The sequence below is a fragment of the Recurvomyces mirabilis genome (assembly GCF_035927965.1).
Source record: "Recurvomyces mirabilis strain CCFEE 5264 chromosome Unknown scaffold_10, whole genome shotgun sequence".
In the NCBI taxonomy this organism is placed as follows: Eukaryota; Fungi; Ascomycota; class Dothideomycetes; order Mycosphaerellales; family Teratosphaeriaceae; genus Recurvomyces; species Recurvomyces mirabilis.
In genome coordinates, this window is record NW_027041944.1 from 43,582 (window position 1) to 63,732 (window position 20,151).

At 53.3% G+C, this 20,151-nt stretch overlaps 7 protein-coding genes across 7 annotated transcripts; 3 read left to right on the top strand and 4 right to left on the bottom strand.

The window, feature by feature from the left end:
- Positions 1-1,053: 1,053 nt before the first annotated feature.
- On the bottom strand, positions 1,054-3,004 carry LTS14_004384 (uncharacterized protein; the record flags this gene model as incomplete). The annotated part of the gene is made up of 6 exons (XM_064837086.1): positions 1,054-1,849; positions 1,900-2,063; positions 2,122-2,168; positions 2,220-2,569; positions 2,630-2,767; positions 2,820-3,004. The coding sequence occupies 6 exons, from the start codon at positions 3,002-3,004 to the stop codon at positions 1,054-1,056; spliced, it is 1,680 nt and encodes a 559-aa protein (XP_064695045.1).
- A 3,641-nt stretch (positions 3,005-6,645) lies between these two features.
- On the top strand, positions 6,646-8,010 carry LTS14_004385 (uncharacterized protein; the record flags this gene model as incomplete). The annotated part of the gene is made up of 2 exons (XM_064837087.1): positions 6,646-6,720; positions 6,772-8,010. 2 exons carry the CDS (start codon positions 6,646-6,648, stop codon positions 8,008-8,010), a joined length of 1,314 nt encoding a protein of 437 aa, XP_064695046.1.
- Positions 8,011-8,734: 724 nt separating this feature from the next.
- Positions 8,735-10,234, bottom strand: LTS14_004386 (uncharacterized protein; the record flags this gene model as incomplete). The annotated part of the gene is made up of 3 exons (XM_064837088.1): positions 8,735-9,356; positions 9,417-9,547; positions 9,599-10,234. 3 exons carry the CDS (start codon positions 10,232-10,234, stop codon positions 8,735-8,737), a joined length of 1,389 nt encoding a protein of 462 aa, XP_064695047.1.
- Positions 10,235-10,964: 730 nt separating this feature from the next.
- LTS14_004387 (uncharacterized protein) lies at positions 10,965-11,710 on the top strand (the record flags this gene model as incomplete). The annotated part of the gene is made up of 2 exons (XM_064837089.1): positions 10,965-11,081; positions 11,141-11,710. 2 exons carry the CDS (start codon positions 10,965-10,967, stop codon positions 11,708-11,710), a joined length of 687 nt encoding a protein of 228 aa, XP_064695048.1.
- A 772-nt stretch (positions 11,711-12,482) lies between these two features.
- On the bottom strand, positions 12,483-13,601 carry LTS14_004388 (uncharacterized protein; the record flags this gene model as incomplete). The annotated part of the gene is made up of 1 exon (XM_064837090.1): positions 12,483-13,601. One exon carries the CDS (start codon positions 13,599-13,601, stop codon positions 12,483-12,485), a length of 1,119 nt encoding a protein of 372 aa, XP_064695049.1.
- A 1,436-nt stretch (positions 13,602-15,037) lies between these two features.
- On the bottom strand, positions 15,038-16,689 carry LTS14_004389 (uncharacterized protein; the record flags this gene model as incomplete). Its single annotated transcript, XM_064837091.1, has 2 exons — positions 15,038-16,552; positions 16,624-16,689. 2 exons carry the CDS (start codon positions 16,687-16,689, stop codon positions 15,038-15,040), a joined length of 1,581 nt encoding a protein of 526 aa, XP_064695050.1.
- A 691-nt stretch (positions 16,690-17,380) lies between these two features.
- LTS14_004390 (uncharacterized protein) lies at positions 17,381-18,967 on the top strand (the record flags this gene model as incomplete). The annotated part of the gene is made up of 2 exons (XM_064837092.1): positions 17,381-18,541; positions 18,599-18,967. 2 exons carry the CDS (start codon positions 17,381-17,383, stop codon positions 18,965-18,967), a joined length of 1,530 nt encoding a protein of 509 aa, XP_064695051.1.
- Between the last annotated feature and the right edge of the window lie 1,184 nt (positions 18,968-20,151).

The window sequence follows — 20,151 nt, forward strand, 5'->3', positions numbered from 1 at the left end:
CTATGCACTCGTGACTGTGGCTAATGAGATTCCAGTCTTCCAGAGAAAAGAAGAATCATGGTGGATATTGGGCAGGGCAAGTATCATCTATGAAGGTAATGAGATCAGACAGGACTGACCATCGCTCGAAGTTGTTCGAGACGGGGTTAGGTCAGCTGAAAGATACAACCTCATCTGGCGAGCAATCCGATCAGGTCGATAGCGTTGACGGGAGATTCGACTTGAAGATACGCTTATTGCTCATCATCGAAGTACGAAAGCGACATTGTCGTGCTCTGTAATGTACACCACCAGCAAGATTGCTGGCTTCCTGCTGACGAACAAGCAGCCGCGTTGAACTCCGCCGCAAGTATGGCTCAACGGCACCAGAGCGGGACTACTGCGATCTCGTTGCTGAGGGGCGAGAACTTCCCGAAGCTCTGTCCGCTGGTCAAGCCGGTGTATCAACAACTACGACTCGGCCTGTGATACGAATCGATCTTACAGACAAAGGCGAATCGGGTTGGGAAACAGGGGCTAGGCTGAACCTTCGCCGTCTCTACTCTCCGGTTGAAAAACACTTGCGAGTGCGGGACTGTGGGCTTGTCATTCCAGAGGACATAGATCTTCTACTCCGCCTGACTAGGTCCAGCCACTTCAGGGCAAAGAAAAATGTCGAGTAAATCAAATTTAATTACGGAGATAGTAGGTTCCAACCAGCAGTAGATGCAACACTAATAGCTATACACCTCGACTCCTCCCGCACTAGATACGCACGATTGACCAGTAGCCAGCTATCTTCTGACTACGGCCGCACATAGCAGTCGTATAGTGATCTTCCGTACGTAATATGCCACATGGCTGCAGCGACCCCAACAAAGCCAGCACGCTGATAAGAAAGTCCGACTGAAGCACATACCCAAACGCCTGTTCATGAGATGGAAGCGGTATGTAGACAGTGTATTGCATCTGCCATGTATCCCAAATGCTGAGCTGTACCGGCATGGGCTATGCACGATGTAATCCGAAATGAGCTGGTATATCCAGCAATATGGTATGCTGGGGGGCGAGCGACTAGATGCCGAGGACACCATGTACCCTGATGAACCAAGAAACTCGCTCAGGTGCGTCGCGGGCGAGACCTGCCGCTTGTGCCATGGTCAGCACTGGAGGACGAGATCTGCTTGTGTGCTGTGCTAATTGATCCAAATATCTTAAGTAGTCCTGGATGGCTTCGGCAGAGATTGTAGCATTGCTCATGACAAGAGCTCGCAAACTCTCGAATTCGCTACGGGACTGGGTCAGACGACTCCCGTCAGATGAAAGTCGAGGAGGGGCGGTCGTGGTGGATGGCCGTAAAGTTGAAGGCCCAGCGACTACAGCAGCTGGATTCGCTGGGCGTATGGGTCCAGTTCCAGCAGTCCGGCTATCAGTCGCTTGGGCCGACATGCTCGACGTACGGGTACGCTGATCGCGTCTCGTCGACCGGTTCTGCTGAGGGGCAACTGGTGGTGTTCCGCCGGTCTGCATGGCAAAAGAGTTCCATACATTGGCTCGCTGGCTTGCTAACCTCGCAAGGTGTTCAGGATGTACGTGACCATATATGGCCAGACCCCTAAGACTCGTATCAAAGTGAGTAATGTCGAAAAAGTCGAGGCGAGACATGGGGTCTAGTGGGCGGGTTCTATCCCGGTTGACAACAAGTATTGGCTGTCTTTGCATTGGCGCTTCTCGGCTGCCCTGTCGTGGTCTTTCAGCCGGCGAACAATCCGGTGCAGGCGGCCTTAAAGGTTCGGTATAGATCACGGCGTGATGCGACTTGTAAACGTTTGGAGCACTGACACCCATGCCATTGTAGGTCTTGATTGGCCTATCGATAAGTCAGTGGACGTTGCATATTGCAAATGCGCAGGAGCTTACAATGCACTGCACATGCGACCGTTGTGAATATTCGGATCCATCACAACAAATCTCCTGACGCCAGCATGGAGACCTCCCGGAAAAGTGGTTTCCGGACGAAGGGTCAGCATAGAAATTGTTGAGACACTGTCTGGAGGGGCAGGGACTAGTCGTGTCTCGATGACCTATGGTGCAGTCAGTAACAAGTACCATGATGACTTTGACCAGTGCGTGAGCGCCTACATCACCAAGCGAGAACCGCCTGAAGGTTCTTCTCGATCGGATCGGCTCTACACAATTTAGCTCACGTGTTTCAACAGCTGCGGACCAGGCTAGCTTACTTTTGCCTTGTCTGCGACTGTCATCAGATTCATCGGACTCTTGATCGGAAACGTCTGACGCTTCGTTGTCGCTGCCCATGATAGTTTTCGCTCTATATGAATGGTCCCCAAATGTCTGCGTGGGTCCGAACCTCCAATTGGTGTGTACTCCAGCGGTTGTATCCGCTGCGGTGAGCGCGGTGACCCCATTGCCAAGATCGCGTGCTCGAGTAATGCTAGGTACGGCAGCAGTAGGAGCACTCGTTTGCGTCCCGGGAGCTGTCACATCCAGTCGATTCATGAAGGAGGTGATGCCTTCTACAGTACCGGGACTTGATGCGTAAACCCCACGCGATGTAGATGCCGCGCCGCTATTATCACGCTGTATGTCAGCGCAAACTCCATGTCACTAGGTATCTTGCAGTGCGTACCGCGAAGCCTGGGCTGGGCGGCCATCTGCGGGTCTAGCTGGCGCGGCTGGTCTTTGCTGATCAGATGGCAGCGAAGAAGAATACACCACATCACTGCTCCTACTCGGCGTGTTCACAGGCACAGGCCTTGGCTGGGACCTTTTTCTCGTGAGCTGACGAGTATTTGTGGAAATGAGTTGCCGCTACTGACCTTGTGTCCGGCTGGGCGGCGCCCTGAGCAGGCCTAAAATATGCCTGCGCAGTAGCTGGGAGCCTGCTACTGGGCTTACCACTCTCGTATACCTTCCAAAGAGAGCCACCAGACTCTTGGATAGAGTAGACTTCGCGGGTCTGGGGATCGCGGTAAGGTTTGTTAAGCTCGTAGGTCCCGGACATGATCACACAAGCCTCGTGAACCAGGCTGATCTTCCAAGAGTACTGTTGGCCTCCGATTCAAGCGCATTCTGTTATGAGAACCTCCTTCGTCGCAAGTCACGCTGCAAGGCTGGACGCGATACCAGCAGTCGTCAAGTTGGCGATTGAACTGTACGTGCCCCCCGCGCAGCGTCGAGCTTATCCAGGCATCCCTCGAGTACTGCGAGCCCGAACGTGTCGGAAGAAGCAGTGCGCACTTGGCAATACAGAAGTGTTGTAGATGAGTAGACAAAGGAAGCAGAAGTTCCACGAAGATCGGCTATCAGCTATCGTGTTGGCGACATGCCTGCTTCGCTCCAGCGGCAGATCTGGCTCGTGATGCGAGGCTGCATTCGCAGCCACAGTACTAGGTACTTACAATACCTCGCAAGGTGGAGGCCACAATCAGCAAGTGCTGCCGCAGCGTCATGTGAATGCTGCAGCACACTTCTGACCGAGATTGTGGACTGCCGGGCCGTTTAGCGCGGCCAAAACAAACCATGCGATGAGTAAAACACCGAGGCTTCCAAGCTAACTCGCCTCATTGCAAGAAGAGAGTTGAGAGACCCACGTCGACAATGTTGACGGTGAGCGATCGATGCTTCTAATATGTACTTCTAATCTCCTGGACTTCCGGCAGGGCGTTGGATGTCGCGGGCCCTCGGCGGCGTAAAGGTACGTTGGTGATCGGAACTCTCGTTCCAACCGAAGTCCGACGATTATTATTGCAGGTTGGAAGAAGCGCGGTGTTGTCTCACGTTATACATTCATTATCAGAAGGGGCGTCAGGTGGAGAGAGATGTCTAGTTCTACCTCCAGCAGGATTGTTCATAAGCATCTACTGGTCCTTTCGCGAGTATGATGCTCCAGCTTGACACTATTTCCGAGTTGCCTTCAATGTCTGTCCGAGATTCGAGCCGCGGTGCGCATCCACCGCCTTCTGCCTGTCAACCGCTACATAGCATTTGCAGCATCGATCGAGAAGAACTCGAAGCTACCGACTGGCTGATTGTCGACAACGCAGACCAATGTCAACAGTCCGATAGCTCGAACTCCGATCGGTTGGAGACGTCAGTCAGACACGACAATGCGACAACAATATCCGAGCCACCGGGCACCACCGGGACGAGTACTACATTTTGCCGTCCACAAGGCTGCAATGATGTAGCGTCCTGGACAGTACTACGCGCGGCAAGAGCGCGATCGCGTTCCGAGCGAGCTCGGCTGCATGAATGTTATTGTGTTCAGCATCGCAATATTGAGCGATACACCAAGCTCGCCATTGACGCAACCCTGGTCGTAGAGCTTCTGCATGGGCTACGACAACAGATGAGCACTGATAGTGCTATTGTTGAAGAACAGGCGGCTGTTGTTGAGGCTACTGAAGAGGAGGTCTGCAGGCTGGAGGCAGAGCTCTGCGATTACAGGACATTTGAAGTTCCCGAAGCCGTTTCGGGGAGTACTGTAGAGTCAAACAACTGCCGGACGCCGCCACTGGTAGAGTCTTATTTGCGTCGCTGTGGCGATGCATCGATCGCGCGAGAGCGACTCGCCGAGCTGGCCCATGAAGCCAACAACAGCGTTGTTGGCCATGGACGAGGACATTCAATTATGAGCCCACACGAGAGCTACGTCTGGACCGAGTCTACAAGGAGAGAAGAGCTCGAGATGGACCTGCGTTGTGCATTAGGCGACATCGAGGCTTTGGAGGCTGCGTGTGTTGCAAATAACCTGGACCCGGAAACATCAAGATTTCGTTGATACCACAAGCGTATCAGCAACCATAAAATGACAACACAATGTCTCCCCACAAATCATGAAGGTTCTACCATTGAGGCTTGTCATATCCTCGTCCATCTAGTTTTTTCGTACGTACAATCCACGACAAGCTTCGGAACTGCCGGATTTCGACATAGCGTCAGTGTGCAACGACACGACGGCCTGAAAGGAGCGGCTAGCGGAACGTACGTATACCAATGAATGCTGGTGGGTAGAGAATTGTTGCACCAAGCTGGCAAGGTATGCTTGAACATTCAGCCTCGCGAAACAGCATGAAATTGAGACTAACGGAATCGTTACAGATGATTTTGTGCAAAGGTTCGCCGCCCTGTCAAGGTGTCTTCGTGGACACAATTTCCACATCTTGTCGAAGTGAGGCGGCGGGAGTAACGATAGAGCTTCCGAATGACCCGAATAGCGACAAGATCGGCGCAATGAAGCACTTGGCGTCGGTGTCAGAGACAAGACGACTGTGTGGACACCCACGGGATAGCGACCCCAAACCGCTCGACGGACAGATGCTTGGACAATGCTGAAGCATTTCTGGGTCAACGCTGAACTCAGCAATGCTCGATCGACGGCTGACCGTTCATGGTCGGCGTTGGTTGGCTGCCTCAGACCTGTAACCACATCTCCAGCGGGCAACGATGTTCAATAACATGACGCCTACGACGGTGAATGCCGGCACCGAGCTATGGAGTCTGCTTCTGAGGCCTCCGCCGAGCTACGCCGTCACCGTGTGCGACGAGTCACACACCGCCCAGACTACCTTGGTCACCTCTGATCGATTTGGCTGGCAACAACACTTGCTTGAGGTGAATGGGGCCAGGCTGAGTGCAGATTAGCTTCGCAAGACCCTGAAGTATGCCGAGCAAGCCAGTCTCAGCGATCTATCGTCTTATCGACCGCCTCATAGTCGGTGCAGTGGTCTCATATCCCGATTGTTCGAGGCTTGCAACAAGAGACGCATGGCGTTGAGGCGTGCATCAACCCTCTCCTGTATTTGAACAGGTAAGTGGTCAACAGATTTCGAGGCCATGGGTGGGCTAAGCGGCTGACTTAACTTTTCCATGGCCATAGTCCTTTCTGCCGGGGATTGTCGAGCACGCCTTCTTTGGTATTGTAAGAGTCACAATTTGACTCATCTAGTGACTCGCTAGATATATGTCTCAGCTAGTAGCACACTGCTGGTTGGTCTTTGGCTGGCGCTCCTGTGTCCATTTTCTACAGGCTCATGCTTCCTTGAACTCGATTTGTATGCACCGGTGGTAGCGTTCGGGCCACGCTGCATTGGGGGCTGCGTCTGGACAAGCTTGCAGCAGACATTTGTCGTTCGCTCCAAATGAGGCGCGCTCAAGAAATGCTTTGTCGCAAAGATTGCTCGCTCGATTAAACATGATGTGCACTGTATACGTCTGTCAAGTACGATAGATGTTGCTTTTGTAAGGCGAGCTACGCCAAAGGATGATTCCGTAGGACAGAAATGTGATCGTGGCTATGCATTCAAAGGTACAGAGGTACAAGTCAATGCAGACCAGGTCTGGGTTCATGCGGCCTGCGGGTGAAGACAGCGCAGTTTCGTGGAGCCCGTTAGTCCTTGACCTCATCAACTCCGCGGCTCTACCTTGACATGATATTCTCTGTGCCAGGTTTCTTGATCAGGTTCATTGCTGTCAGTGCAAGACGACCTTTTGCCGCCGCCGCCCGTCCTTCTGCCAACTCTGTTGCACTGAAAGCAGACGGGTCGGCGGCCACAGTTCTAGCAAAGCCAGGTATGAAGCACGATCTGGAAGCGTGTGACCGCCAGTACTAGCAAGACTACCAAAGAACAACGCGTCCCAATGATGTCGCTGTTGAAGCTCCGATCTCTCTTACGATGGTTACGGTGGCCGGGGTCAGCAGGCAACCGTGGTGGACGCGTAAGGACTACAAGTTCGGATACGTGTCGTAAGCTGATAATCACTTAACAGCCAGTATCCCCAGAGCTCGAGTCGGGAAATGCTACACAGGATAATGTACATCCGCCGCCATCTACGACCATCCAGGCTTCGCCAGATACACCAGCCCAAGACACTACCGCATTCGACTGGGAGGTAATATCACGTCGTATCTCACCGCCGGACGCTCCTCCGAATGGGCCACTGCCACACGCTGTCGGTATGTTGCCCGATGAGCCTCGTGAGAATGCTGGACACGGCATGAAACAATCACCAGAAATTTCACTTACCGGAGCAACGAGAACAGATCCTGACGGACTCGCTCGCCCTCACGCTCGTGTGAACGCAGAGGAGAGACTCGATACCTCATCACCAGTAGTAGATGCTTCCATTATACATGAGCCTGATGTCTCCCTTGCTACCCATCGTTACATTCGCCTTACAGAAAGGTGTCTGTCATTGCGAGCACAAGCCCAGAACGAGCAAGACGCCCTGAGGCGCATGCACGAATTTCTCATGGAATCGGTCGGCAAGCTTGTGGAACTTGTTTCGTCTCCCGATCACGACGGGACGCGTGGGGATGCGACGACTAAAGCCTGGGCGCAGTACAGAGATGATGTCGCCCTTCTAGAAGCGACGAATGCCCGTCTGGCTGCTCTGCAATCCAAACTGGGTGCTCTGGAATATCGTCTGGTCAACATGAGGAGTGGCTTTGTGCAGGCTTACCACATAGTCCAGAGCCAGCTCCCATCGACGTTATTTGCTGACGATTCGTCCCAAAGCTCAAAGCACCAGTCTGTGCGGAGTACCACTCCAACACTTTTGCGGAAGTACTATGATCGCAGAGGTGATGAGGGTATCTATCATGACCGTCTAATGGAGCTGGACGACTACTACCACGATGGACGTACCACTCGCGAAATGCTGAGAGATCAAGGGCACCAGCTCGATCTAACAGACGAAGAGTTCGACGCTCAATACAAAGAGCAGTATAGTAATATCATGGTACAACTGGAGTCGGCCAAAACGGATGCAGACGAGTTGGCTGTGGAATGTGGTGCTGCAGATATAACGATCCCCAGCGCCACAGCACGACCACCTTCGTTTGCAGCCACCTCTTCCGAGCTCGGTCCCGCTGATACTGATGGGCTCGTGTCCTCCTTTGTTCCAGGTGACTTTCTCAATAGCAGCCCTGGTGGTCAGAGCCTGTCAACCTCGCCGGAAGATCATCCACAAGTTCAGCGTTGGCTGAGCCATATGAGACATCAGTAATTCAGCCATCTTCCGGATAGCAATGTTTGAGTCCGGGAACACAAGACGACATGCGCCAACCCTCTTCACTCCATCACCCTTCACTATACAGCCTGTGTGCAAGACATCGCCGTTAGCGGACAGCGACTAGTCGCCGCGACGGTCAGCTATGCTGCACCAATCCATTGATCCTGACTTCGACTCGTCAACCATGATGGTCTGGACGGCGGAGTCCATGGAACTCATCGTGGTCCTCTGCGCTCAGAGTGTCACTTGGCGGAATGAGCATGTGAGGTCCAAAAGGCGTATGCTTCTCCGTCCCTTGTCTTGATTCAGTAACTTGCTAATGAATCAGGCCGTGCTCCCGAGACGCAGCCTGATCAGCTCTGATAATCTCTGGGAAGCCAAGGGAGTGGAGCGAGGAGCCTCGGATAGAGGAGATGAGACTGAGCCCGGGTCGTGAAATGACTGGCCGTCCCTCAACAGGACCTACAGACGTACCAATATCAAAGGCTCGGCAAGTTTATTCTTCGGGTCATACATGTCATGCTACGGATGGCAGTAGTAAGGAGAATGCGAGGAATATCCTGATGCGCCGGCCCACAGCATAAAGCAGGCTGCCATCCCAAGCTAGTGTTCGTCATACATTCATAAGTGCGTGGCGCACGCCAATCACGCCGTGGCCCCACGCTGCGTATTGTATCAAAAATCGCCTCCGGGGCGTGCCGTATCCTACTGGCCACTGCTAGCGTCCACCTTTTCGCTGAAAGGTTGCACGAAGTCGTACCAGCCAAGCCTCTCGGAGCTGAGGATTTGCAGCCAGCTGTTGCAGCTGTGCCACGGTCGAAGCCGCTAGAGGAATGCCCAAGGCCAGTGCATGGTTCTGTAAGGAAGTCCAGAGATCCCTCATCTGGTCAAGAGTAATTACACCGCTGCCGCTAGAAGCAGAAGCAGCTGGTCCTGTAGCTGACTCTGCACCAGACTGTGCAGCAGCCTCTGGAAGTACCGCAAGCCTTGCGTGAGACATGCGGAACGATTGCTGAATATTGTGATACTGGACTCTCAGTGTGCCAAGAGAGTCTGGGTGAACGTCGCCGTATAGCCGAATGTCAATACGTCTGGCATCGAAGCTCTGGACGTCTGCATAGTGCAATCGAGACATAGTATCAAGGGGCCGCGCCTCATCGTAAGGAGTTACGCGTATCGGCTGAGCTTGCATGCCAGCCTCGAGACGACCATCAGGCAGACGTTGAGGCTGCTCAGTAGATAGACACGATGGCCCCCTCCCGCGTGTGTATATTATTGCGTGGTGAGCTTTGATTGTGCCCTGTAGAGAAACGCCCTGAGACAGATATGTCTTGATCGGACTGATCCGGTCAGCATGGTGGGTGCGACGCAAGAAGATGTGAAGAGTTGGTTGGTCTTACAGTGCATGAAATTGCGTAGAACCGGGTTGCGGTGCTTGTATGATCACGAATCGACGCATACCTGACCCATACGCTGCTGCGGAGACGGTCGTTGCATTCGACGGTGGCGGCTGTCGTGGTATCTCAATGACCTGGACTTGAAATCAGTGGGGTGGGCTTAGATACGGAAAAACTGAACCCACTCTGCCAAACCTATACGTTGCATGCCAGCTTTGGTTTCTGCTTTTAGCTGCTACACCATGCTTAGCGTGGTTGACGGATGATGAATAGACGACCTTACGAGCTGGGTCCACCGTGCTTCCTTCACCGTCGCCGTCATCCTCATCGCCATCGTCATCGTCATCGTCGTAATCTTCTTCGTTGTCGTCGTCCTCTTCATCATTGCGGTCGTTGTCGTCTACTGTTGCCTGTTCGTTGTGGCTGGTACGAGTTTCATACCTCGTACCGCGAGTCTGCTCGCCAGGAGCACCAGTCCTGTTTCTGCCGGCATCATCGATCTCCTCGTCAGACGCGTCTTCTTCGTCATCACTGTCACTTTCATCATTCACATCCAGCTGCTCGAGCTGTCTGGTCACGGCATTGGCACCAGTAGCGCCGGCTGGTGGAGCTTGTCCCAACCTATTGGCTTCAGTGAGCAAGCTTGAATCTCTCCTAAAGCTGGAGACATTGTCGTACCTGCGTAAATGATCATGGATTGTTGCACGGACTGCAGGCGTGACTCTTGTTCGGTCTTGGCAGACCCAATCCCCTTGGCTTGGTGACCAGGCGACTCTGTGTGGTACGCCTGGAATCGTACGCCACGGAGTAGAAGACGCCATTGCCTGATGCGTATGCGGTACCAGCAGAATTGCTAAATCACATGTCTCGCTTTGCGGTCACGAATTGACCGCGGTCTGCTAGCCCGAGGGCTGGTCGGGTGCGACTCCAAAGCCGTCCGGTCTGATCCTGAGGCGCGAACACAGGCCAGCGGTGCGCAGTACGGCGACGATGACGCCGTGAACGTATGTCACACATGAAAGGACCATCGTGGCCGTGAACATCGAGGTCGCCGGCTAAAACCGCCTTCACATGTGACTGTTCAAAGTACGACCTGATGTGCTGGCAAGACCAATCTCGGCCTTATTTTGCCCCTCGGTTCTGACTGCTGCATCTCTAGCGCCGAACTCATGGTACAAGTTGTTTGTCGGAGGCCCGCGTGTCTTTGTTCTGGTCAAACCTTTGACATACTGTGCTCATCACACAAATCTCACGCCCTACTTCGCCCTGTTTCGCGGAGGCGGCGCCTCCTCGCCGCCAGCATCGATAAGGTAGTGATGGCCCAACAATCGTACCACCGACGGCTGCTGCAAATTGCGACGGGGCACCGGCCGTCGCTTGATCGATGGTTTCCGACCTCCAGCCACAACGCCACGCAATATTTGACAATGGCACCCCACCCCTGTCCCGAGAGGAATTCGTCCTGCGAAGGAGCTCGCTTGGAGACCTCCCACGACACCGTCACAAGCTGTCTACTATATGCGGACCATTGACTGCAAGGTCTCCAGCGGCATGGACGCATGGCTTCTGGTCGACAGTGCCAGCGGCAACGCCATTGAGGGGGATAAAGATGTCTTCGTGGAAGATTCAGCTCCCGGCGCACTACGAGCGGAGGAGGCGGACGACTACGTGTGTCTATGCACTGCTCACATGGACTGGACATGCCTCACTGACACAATGCTACCTAGGCCCGGAATGCTATGCGCGGGGTCGATCAGCGGGTCGAACGCGACAAGGTCAAGCTGGCGAAAGCTGGCGACGCGGTGCTGAGCAGTCTGGCAAATTTGGAAAGCTTCGCAGAGCCTCCCCACAGCCGAAGTCAACAGGAGTTGCTACGTCGAACGTGGCTGCGAGCACTGGACTATCTGGAGAGCATCGGCACCAAGATTGAGAGTGCACCACATGGATATCACAAGGCCGCACGCGCTGAGAGTCCGCTGCTCGTACGATCTGACGCACCTATGCCCGTCATGCTGCAGCGCAAATTCCATGGCGGCGCTTTCGACACCACGACGAAGCAAGACGATGCAACACTGTTGGCTGAATATATCATGCGAGCTGGTGACGCCTCAATAGCACAAGAACGACTCGACGAGTGGGATCAGGAAGCCTTATTCCCAGCGTCCACTCATCGTCGAGCGTCATTGGTCCAAGACTTGATGGAAGCGTCATATGATGCAGATATACTTGCTGCCCAGTGTACAGCGCGAGGCCTTGACCCCATGACAGCACGTATCCGAAGAATGTCGATCACCTGAGCTGCTTGGCATTGGAAAATGTATCTGTCGCGTTGTAACGCAATTCGAGGAGGCAAGAATTGATACTTCGTGGATTCAGACGAAGAAGCCGGGGTGAAGATGCATAGGTGCGAACTGAGGGCGTGTGTAGAGGACGCATGATTGAAGTGCGATGGCAGATGTGCACGAGCGACTTGGCAGGGTGAACACAGGAAATGGGCCTTCTGCGATATATGAGAGCAGCATTGTAGGGGTTAGTGATATTTGTGCGAGCTCTGGGCTGGCAATCTGATACCAAACGAGTATAAGGTACAAGTGTATGGTAGGAGTTGAAACGTAAAATGTAGTCGGTATAGAGCAGGAGCTAAAGTAGACCAGCCGCATGCTCCACATCGTGGTATGCTTAATAAGTTTTCATACAAATCCACATGGGGCAAGCGAATTATGGGCCCACAGACATCTTACAAATATCCTTCGCCCTCAATGTCTTCGTCCACCCTGCGGGCAGTTGAAGGGAGATGCGATGATCCATCGTTCTATGTCTACCATGTCGCCGTCCACTTCTTTGCAGACTGCAAGGTCACATTTTCTACCATCTCCAAGGACGGACCTATATTGTGCTTATAGGTCGTGTCAGTAAGTGAAAGGGTCACTCGAGCATCCAGCCACTCCGATGTATTGGCTGCCAGGTCGTGCAAGACATCATCCGTGGTGCGCCACACGTAGACTCAAGCCTTAACGTCCGAATCGACCATTTCATTTCTTCTTGAGCATCTCGAAATATGTCCCTCGATCATGTTGGAATACTAGCCGCTGCTATGGTCATCGGAGCAAGTAGCCATACGCTTTGGAACTCCGTAATCAGGGCCGCCACAGAATCGGGGTGGACACAGCCGAAGGCAGCGACTTTGAGGTTGTGGTGCACCGTGTGCACTTTGGCAAAGTCGATGCGAGACATCGAGTCAAGACGGTCCTCTTGTCTATCAGGCACGACTCGGATCGACTGAGCTCTCATCCCTCTTTCACCTCGAGTGGCCAGCTCCGCGCGTTGTGGTGATGGTGGTGTACGGCCAGTATATATAAGACCATGTTCCGCCTTGGTGACTCCAGGCTTTGCCACACCTTGACCCCCATAACTGACGATGGGCAACGCACTACAGTAATCCTGGCCTTGTCTGATGATGACAAACTTTCGCACTTTCGAGAAGATGCTCTCGCCAAATCGATTGGCAGACAGACCCGGATCTGAACGGTCGTTCTGGACAAGCGTGTTGATTGTAGTGGTGTCACTGGCAGGTTCTGACCAGCAGACAGAGAACACCCGACCGACCGTGAAGAATTGACGCTGTCTGCGTTTGAATGTCGAAAACAGTCTTTCTTCGCCTTCCGGAGTAGGGTATAAGGCTCTTCGAGCTGTAACACCGGCCCTAAACAACTCTGGATCGGTAATCTTCTCTTTTGGTCCCGTAGCCGTGACCACAGCCACGCCTGTACGTGGATCTGTCGCGCTTTCCAGGTTGACTTGTAGGTCAGTGAATGGCTCGGGGACAGCGGTAGCAGGCGTGGCTCTCGTAGTCGTCGACCAAAGTGGATCAATGTTCGAGGCCTCACGCACTAGCGCGGGCTGAGAAGGGATCGCTCCACTATTGTGGGCAAACGTGTTGTGCAGCAGGTGGCCATGCTCGTCAACCCAGGAGCGTCCGGGGTAATAATCGTCATACGGTGTAGACAAGATTGGACTCCTCAGGTGCGAATGGTGTTGCGGGACCGGGCCAAGCTCGCTGATCGCTGGACTTCTTCGGTACTCTGGTGGTAACCTTGGGTCGTCCTCATAGATGCGAGTATTAATGCTATCAACCAGGTAGTACAAGCGGTGGTGGTGATCAAACAGCCATTGTGCTCTGCTGAACATACTGTTCGACTGGTCGAACTACCCGACATCGACACTACCCGACATCGACACTGACGATAGACAGGACCCGAGGATCATTTCATATCATGTCGGTCAGTGATCGTTCTTGACCAAGGCGACTGCAACTGTGATTGGCGGGACGAGCTGCAGCTATACCTGACAACGCACGGCGGCCCAAGGGCAAGCTGTCTGGCCCCGTGACTACGCTCTGAAGACGACTGTGGATCTGACAAGTTGTGGCTACAGTACCGGGCGCCGGTCTGACCGATCCACATGAGGGTGTTGTGCCTCTTGTTCAGCAAGTCACTACGCCCATCTTCTCAACCACACGGGCTTGTGCCTCATTTTCATTGCACTTGCTGTGCTGAAGCCAGGATGTCAAGTTCACCAACAGCTGGCATAGCACAGATTTGAGCAGGACTAGCGGACGTAGCCCACGCAACGTTCCAATAAGCTTCAACCTGGCATCGACACTTCTACAACACCATATTATAGCTCTTTGCTCGGTCTCCAGCTTGATATCGTGGAGGAATCGATAGGTTCTCGAATACTCACAGCTCTGAATTATGCAACTCTGAGGACCCCGCGCTTCCGGTGAGAGACTGTGACGAATGGCATTGGGGGTGAGTGCTCTTAGCCACTAGCAGTATGCGATGATCGTAGGAAGTGACAATTCCCAGAGGATCGGCCACGGGCGTGGTAATCAGCCATATTGCATTGAGCTCGATGCGTGACCTCACCAAGCGGTCAAGACATGCGACCTCGACGGCGTAGCTTGATAGCGACACGAGCAAGAGAACGGGCTACCACATACATAGCCACTGATCACGACTGGGAGAGAAGAATTGCTCTCTACAGAATCAAACCTCCGACGCACCAAAAGTTCAATATGATGTGGCCGTGGTATCGTTAGCATGCCTATGAGATCACGAGCAAGCCTTGAGTGATGCAGCGTTGGCCGCTCGATCTACCAGACCATACGACCTGGTCCCCAATTACAGTACGTATAACGGATCATCCTCGTCATCATATAAGAAGGCTGAATATCGATTGGATTTGTCGCAAGTCCACAAATGCCGGAGATCTGGCGCAAAGAGCGTCCCTGATCCATCATTCCGACCTCAAACATGTGAATTGCCACACCAAATCGGACCGATGAACCAGTGGCTTTGTTTTCGCCTGCGCAGGCAACAAGGTCTTCGAACGGCGTTGGCCTCACTATCTGAACCATATTTGTCGGCGATCTCGAGTACATCGGATGCTGCGTTTCAAAGTTCTGGAGCAAGCGTTGAGCTTTGTGGCTGCCGAATAAATCGAGGGACGGGTTGCTCGCCGTCGTACTCGAAAGGGTGAATGATCGTTGTAGATTGTCGGCAGCAAGCGTTAATAAGCGCCGTACATCTCTCCAATTGAGTAATCGTCCTTCGTCTTACGTTTCATTCGGGATCGTTGTCATTGTCATCGTTATCATCATCGTGCTCATCCTCCGAGGCCTCTGCCTCGTGCTCGGCCCCGTCGTCTGCATCGTCACTTTCGTCATCATCACCTCTTTCATCCCCATCTTCTGCCTCGCTGACGTCATCTTCATCACCCGCCCCTGCCTCATTCACTCGGACAGTACGCGCAGCAGCTGGATCATTCCTTTGTCGTAGCACATTACCTTGGCTGTAAGTCTGGCTCTCTTGGGTCGCTCGACGAGCCTGCTGCAATCGGTCCAGAAGGAATGTTTTCGCACTCTCTGCAGAGTACCGGGGTTGAGCTTTGACAAAGCGCTGGACAAGAATTTGGAGCGCCTCAGCTGGCGTTTGGCCCTGGCGTCGCAGAGTTTCAAAAGAGGTCAGAACACCTTGCGCTTGGGAAATCTGCAAGCTTGTAGGGACGGCTGTTGTTCTAGTATTGGCAGCAGCAGGGCTTGTGGGGGGCGAGGAGTAGGTCCGCCTAGGTTTTGACTCATCATCTGAATCGCCCTCGTCAGGCTGCGAGTCGTCATCATCGTCCTCCCCTTCCCCAGCATCGGCTTCTTCATGAACATGATTAGACGACGGACCAGCCGTTGGGGGTGGGGCAGCTTGCAATGCCCAGACCCGTTGAAATTGCTGCATTAGAGCTCTTATTGAGTTATCGTGAATCATACCGAGTTGCCGGACCTTGATATTATGTTGAATAGTATGAATCTTTCCGAAGTCCAAACGCGAAGCTGGATCGAGTTTGTCGACTGGGTTATCGGGCACCACGCGAATTGCAACCGGTTGCATGCCTTGCTCACCGCGTTGAGGCGCTTCGCTCTCCATTGGTCTAGGAGGAGTCTGGCCGGTATAGATGATAGCATGATCGGCCTTCTTTACTCCACTTCTCTTTGCAACACCCTTGTTGCCGTATGTGGCTATCGGCAAGGCGCTGCAATAATCTTTGCCAGCTCGAATAACGACGAATCTCCTCACCTTCGAATAGACCCGTTCGCCGAAGTTCCCCGTGGACATGCCACGGTCATTTTGCTCGCGTTTAGTAATCAGAGTCTTTGACTCACCGGCTGGCTCAGCCCACAGAACCAGAAATACACGGCCAACCTTGAAGAACCGATCCGGCGATTCGCGAAGTTTGAAAGTAGAATATAATCGTTCCTCCGTCTCGCCTGGATTGCCAATCAACATGCGGTGGGCATAGATGCCACGCCCGAGCAATGCTGGATCCGTGATACGCTCTACTGGCTCGGTGGCGACGGTGGACGTCACTTTCGTCGCAGGATTATAAGAGTATGTACCCCGCAGCCCGTTACGATTGAAGGGACGTGCCTGGAAAGGCGGTGTTTGTGCTATTGCCTGCACTGTCTGATGTCCTTGAATAGCCATTGCCGCGAGTTGGCTTGTGTTATTGTCTACCTGGTCATCATGTGAGTGTCCTTGGGCCCAAGGGTTGGTAGATCCTGCATTGTCCCAGGTATATCTATGATCCTGTGTAGGAGAATTCGCATGCTCTGCAGGCCTTGTAAAGGCTTGGGCTATGGCCTCGAGTAACGGCTCACGTGGAACGTTTCCAGGACGGGGGTTGCTGCTTCCGTCCTGATATATAAAATGATCTGTTTGGCCATCGTATCCATACCACTGCTGTCGAAACTCATTCCAATATATAAGATAATTGTGCCTCTGCCTGCTTTGATCCCAGACCCAGCCGGGGGCAGCATTCGGTCGTGACGCCATCTGAGCCCTGTCCGAAAGGCTGGCCGGTGCGCGGAAGGAGCTGCAAGTCTTTAAAGAGCGTCAGGCATTGTACGGCTTCGCCGCTCAGACGGTCGCGATGAAGTCCCATGTGGACTTCAGGAATGCGATGCATATAACAGAGACATCAGCCCAAGCTAATGTAGATGGACGGCTAGGACTATGGTAGGGGTGGAGAACTTCGGAACGAGGTACAGTAGAAAGTGCAAGGACTATGGCACCGACGTCGACTTTTGGCTGCTGAGCCAACCATCACCTGCGAGTGCTAGGCTACATTCAGCTAGCAATAGCTTTAGCTCTACCCGCGCTCGACTGCACAATAAGAGCACAGGTAGAAATGTGGCACCGGGATGTTTGAGCTTTGTTGTCAATTATTTCGGACGCAGACGAGCAGAGTATAAGCAAGGAGATGTAGGAGATTCGACTTTGAGGCGAGGTCAACAACATCTAAGGCCTCGTGCCTATAACGGTCGAATGCAAGGCCAGGTTCACGACTAAGAACAAATCATGCCGATCCAGCGTTGACATTGCACAGAGCGGCCCTCGTCGATCTGCTCCAGTTCCATGGACCGTCGCGAGGACCTTCCTGGCCAAGACACTCTCCCTGAAGCGGGCTTGCAGCAGGTTGTGCTGTTGGGTGGTCTCTCACCAGTAAATACGCCTGAGAGCTGGCGCTTTCTGGAGGTGCCCAGTGAAGCGCGCCCTGGGTTGACGGAGCAGGCAAATCATGACCCGACAAAGCCGCTCACTGCTCGGACTTCGCGAAAGCGCAAAGTTGGTCGTCAGAAGAAGAGCATCGAGACGAAACCATTCGAACCAACTGCCAATGAAGCCGCTTGGAAAGAAGCTGCTGAAGATGTCATCGATCGCTTTGACAGACTCAGAACACTACGAAATGAAGCTCTCGACCTACGCGACCAAGCGTCTTATAATGCGCAGCAAGTGGAGCAACAGCGTCGTCTTCTGCAAGTGTCGCAGCAGCAGCTCATGGACGACTTTGTCGAGGCCATGAGTGAAGTCCAGCTTTTGCCGAGATTGGCCAAGATACAGCTCAGCTTCCAGGCCGTGCTCGACGACTCTCGGTCACTCAGCGAGCACTCAGCGACTTTGCAAGCCACGCAGGATGAAGTTACTGGACTTATGTCGAGATTGGACACAGAAGATCCCAGCCTCAGGGATGCTGTCAACGGGCTTCGTCGTGTTGTGATAGGAGAACAAATCCCTGACACGATACAGTCTACACTCATGGTCGACCAGGCCTCTGGAGCGAATCGTGTCGATGAAGTCCATCCCGTCCCTGATCCACTTCTGACCTGGTTCCAGGACTGTCTCGGGGAAGTTCAGATCATGCGTGAGCGACGTGGACGGCTGGTGTGGGACCATACAGAGAGCGTCGTGCACCGGAACTTCCAATCTGATCATGAGCACCCGGTCGAGCCTCCGGACGATGTCTTCGAAGAGGAGTACCGGTCGTCATTAGAACAAACGGAAAACGATATAGACAAGGCCATGCGTGGTCTGGATCAAGCACGTGAGACTTGCAACCAGAACGGTATATCAACGGAGAAGCATGAGCTTGCAGCAGAGTCGTGGTTTGCGGAGATGTTACGAACACCGACTGAGGTTCAGATCACGGAATCTTTGATGGACTTATCTGAGCTGGATCTGGAAGATAAGGAAGAGATCCTGACCCCTGAGATGGCAAGACTCGCGACCATCGATCCCGTAAGCCAAATAGCTTCGACTCTTGCAGCGCGCTCAAGCTCGCTTGTTGTTGGAAAGGAAACATCTGCTCAACGCACTCAACGTAAAGACAACGCCAAATTGAGGATCAATGACTGGATAGATTTATCTGTCGACCAGGCTGCTCCTACCGCGCAGGAGCGCACTGCTGATTTCCTTGCACGAGTGGCAGCGGTACAGCCATCCATCTTGTCCACACGATCTTCACCCACCTTGGTACCCGCAGGCGGGACCTTGAACTCCGACTTCCTTCTCGATCGAGCTCACAGTGAACCGCAGATCACTCGTGCAGGCTCGACTAGTACTCTGAGACGACATTTCTCCGAATCGCACTTGTCCGCTATGACTGAACTCTTCCTCACTCGCCAAGAGGCCGTAGACGAGCTTAGGGCAGCAAATCTTCCCTGAATCGTGGTCTTGGCTTGTTCTTACAGTATTGCGTATGTATACTAGTTCTACGACCAGCGATATAACATCTAGCGATGGCTTTGGAAGAGTCTAGTCTGGGCAGTCTGTGAGTTTCGAATGTAAGTTTACTTTAAAGCAGTACGTAAGATGTAGCATTAGGAACAACGATTTACAGAGGCTTCAAAAGCAGCTCTTTAGCCTTGCGCAACAGGAGCACTGGACGTTAAGCTCGAACCCCATGGCCAACACTCCGGGGCCTTTGGGGGATCTAGACGCTGTCTGACGTGTTCTACGGGACTTCTCGCGGTGAGTTGAGCCGATGTCATCCACCAACACCATAGCCTCATCCTTCAGGAGATGTCCTTCCTGGTTCAAGGTTCCTGGTTAAATCTCCAAGTCCATGAGCATCACGAAACGCACGACGTGGCACCTCGAGGCGCGCCTCAAATGTGCAAGCCCAGCAGGTCTTCGTCGCGCTTCTAACGAACAGAGCTACATCTTGTCTGACACGTACGCTGATGGCGGCGGGCACAGCATGCTTCCCTGGGCCACGTTCTGCAAGCTGCGGGACTACAACGCAACTTCCTGGCCAACCTTGCCCTGCCATTGTAACTTTCTTCTCATTGGGACGATTTGTGTTTGTGAAGCCATGACTCTGACCCCACGCATCTCGGATCTCCATCTATACCAAGCACAGTAATATGATCATGACTCCGCCACCTCATCTCCCTTGAGCCGCAATCAAGGCAACCGCATCCCGTGCACCACAAGTAAAACGGCTCGATGCAGCCCTCCCGTCACGCCCGAGGACTCGGAACGCTTGCCTGGTCGACGTTACGCCACGTCGCCTTCTTTGCCGAAACTGCCGCTACTGTGCGGCTCTACGACGATACGACCCATCATCTGACACAGATAACCAGTCATACATACCAGCTTATCTTATGCACGATGTACAGATCTCCAATCTCATTGGCTACCTCCAGCGCGAGCTGGCCATATGAGCACTAAATAGACGCGTGCTACATAGTGACCTTCACATGCACAGAAATACAGACAAGGCTGCCCAGTCACAGAAGGGAGCAGGAGTCGTTTGGAAGATATTGAAGGTCAGAAGTCGTGAACTCAGGCGAAAGCCTTCGATCTATTTGACATCCCTTCTGTGCCTTCCCTGCATCGCCCACATG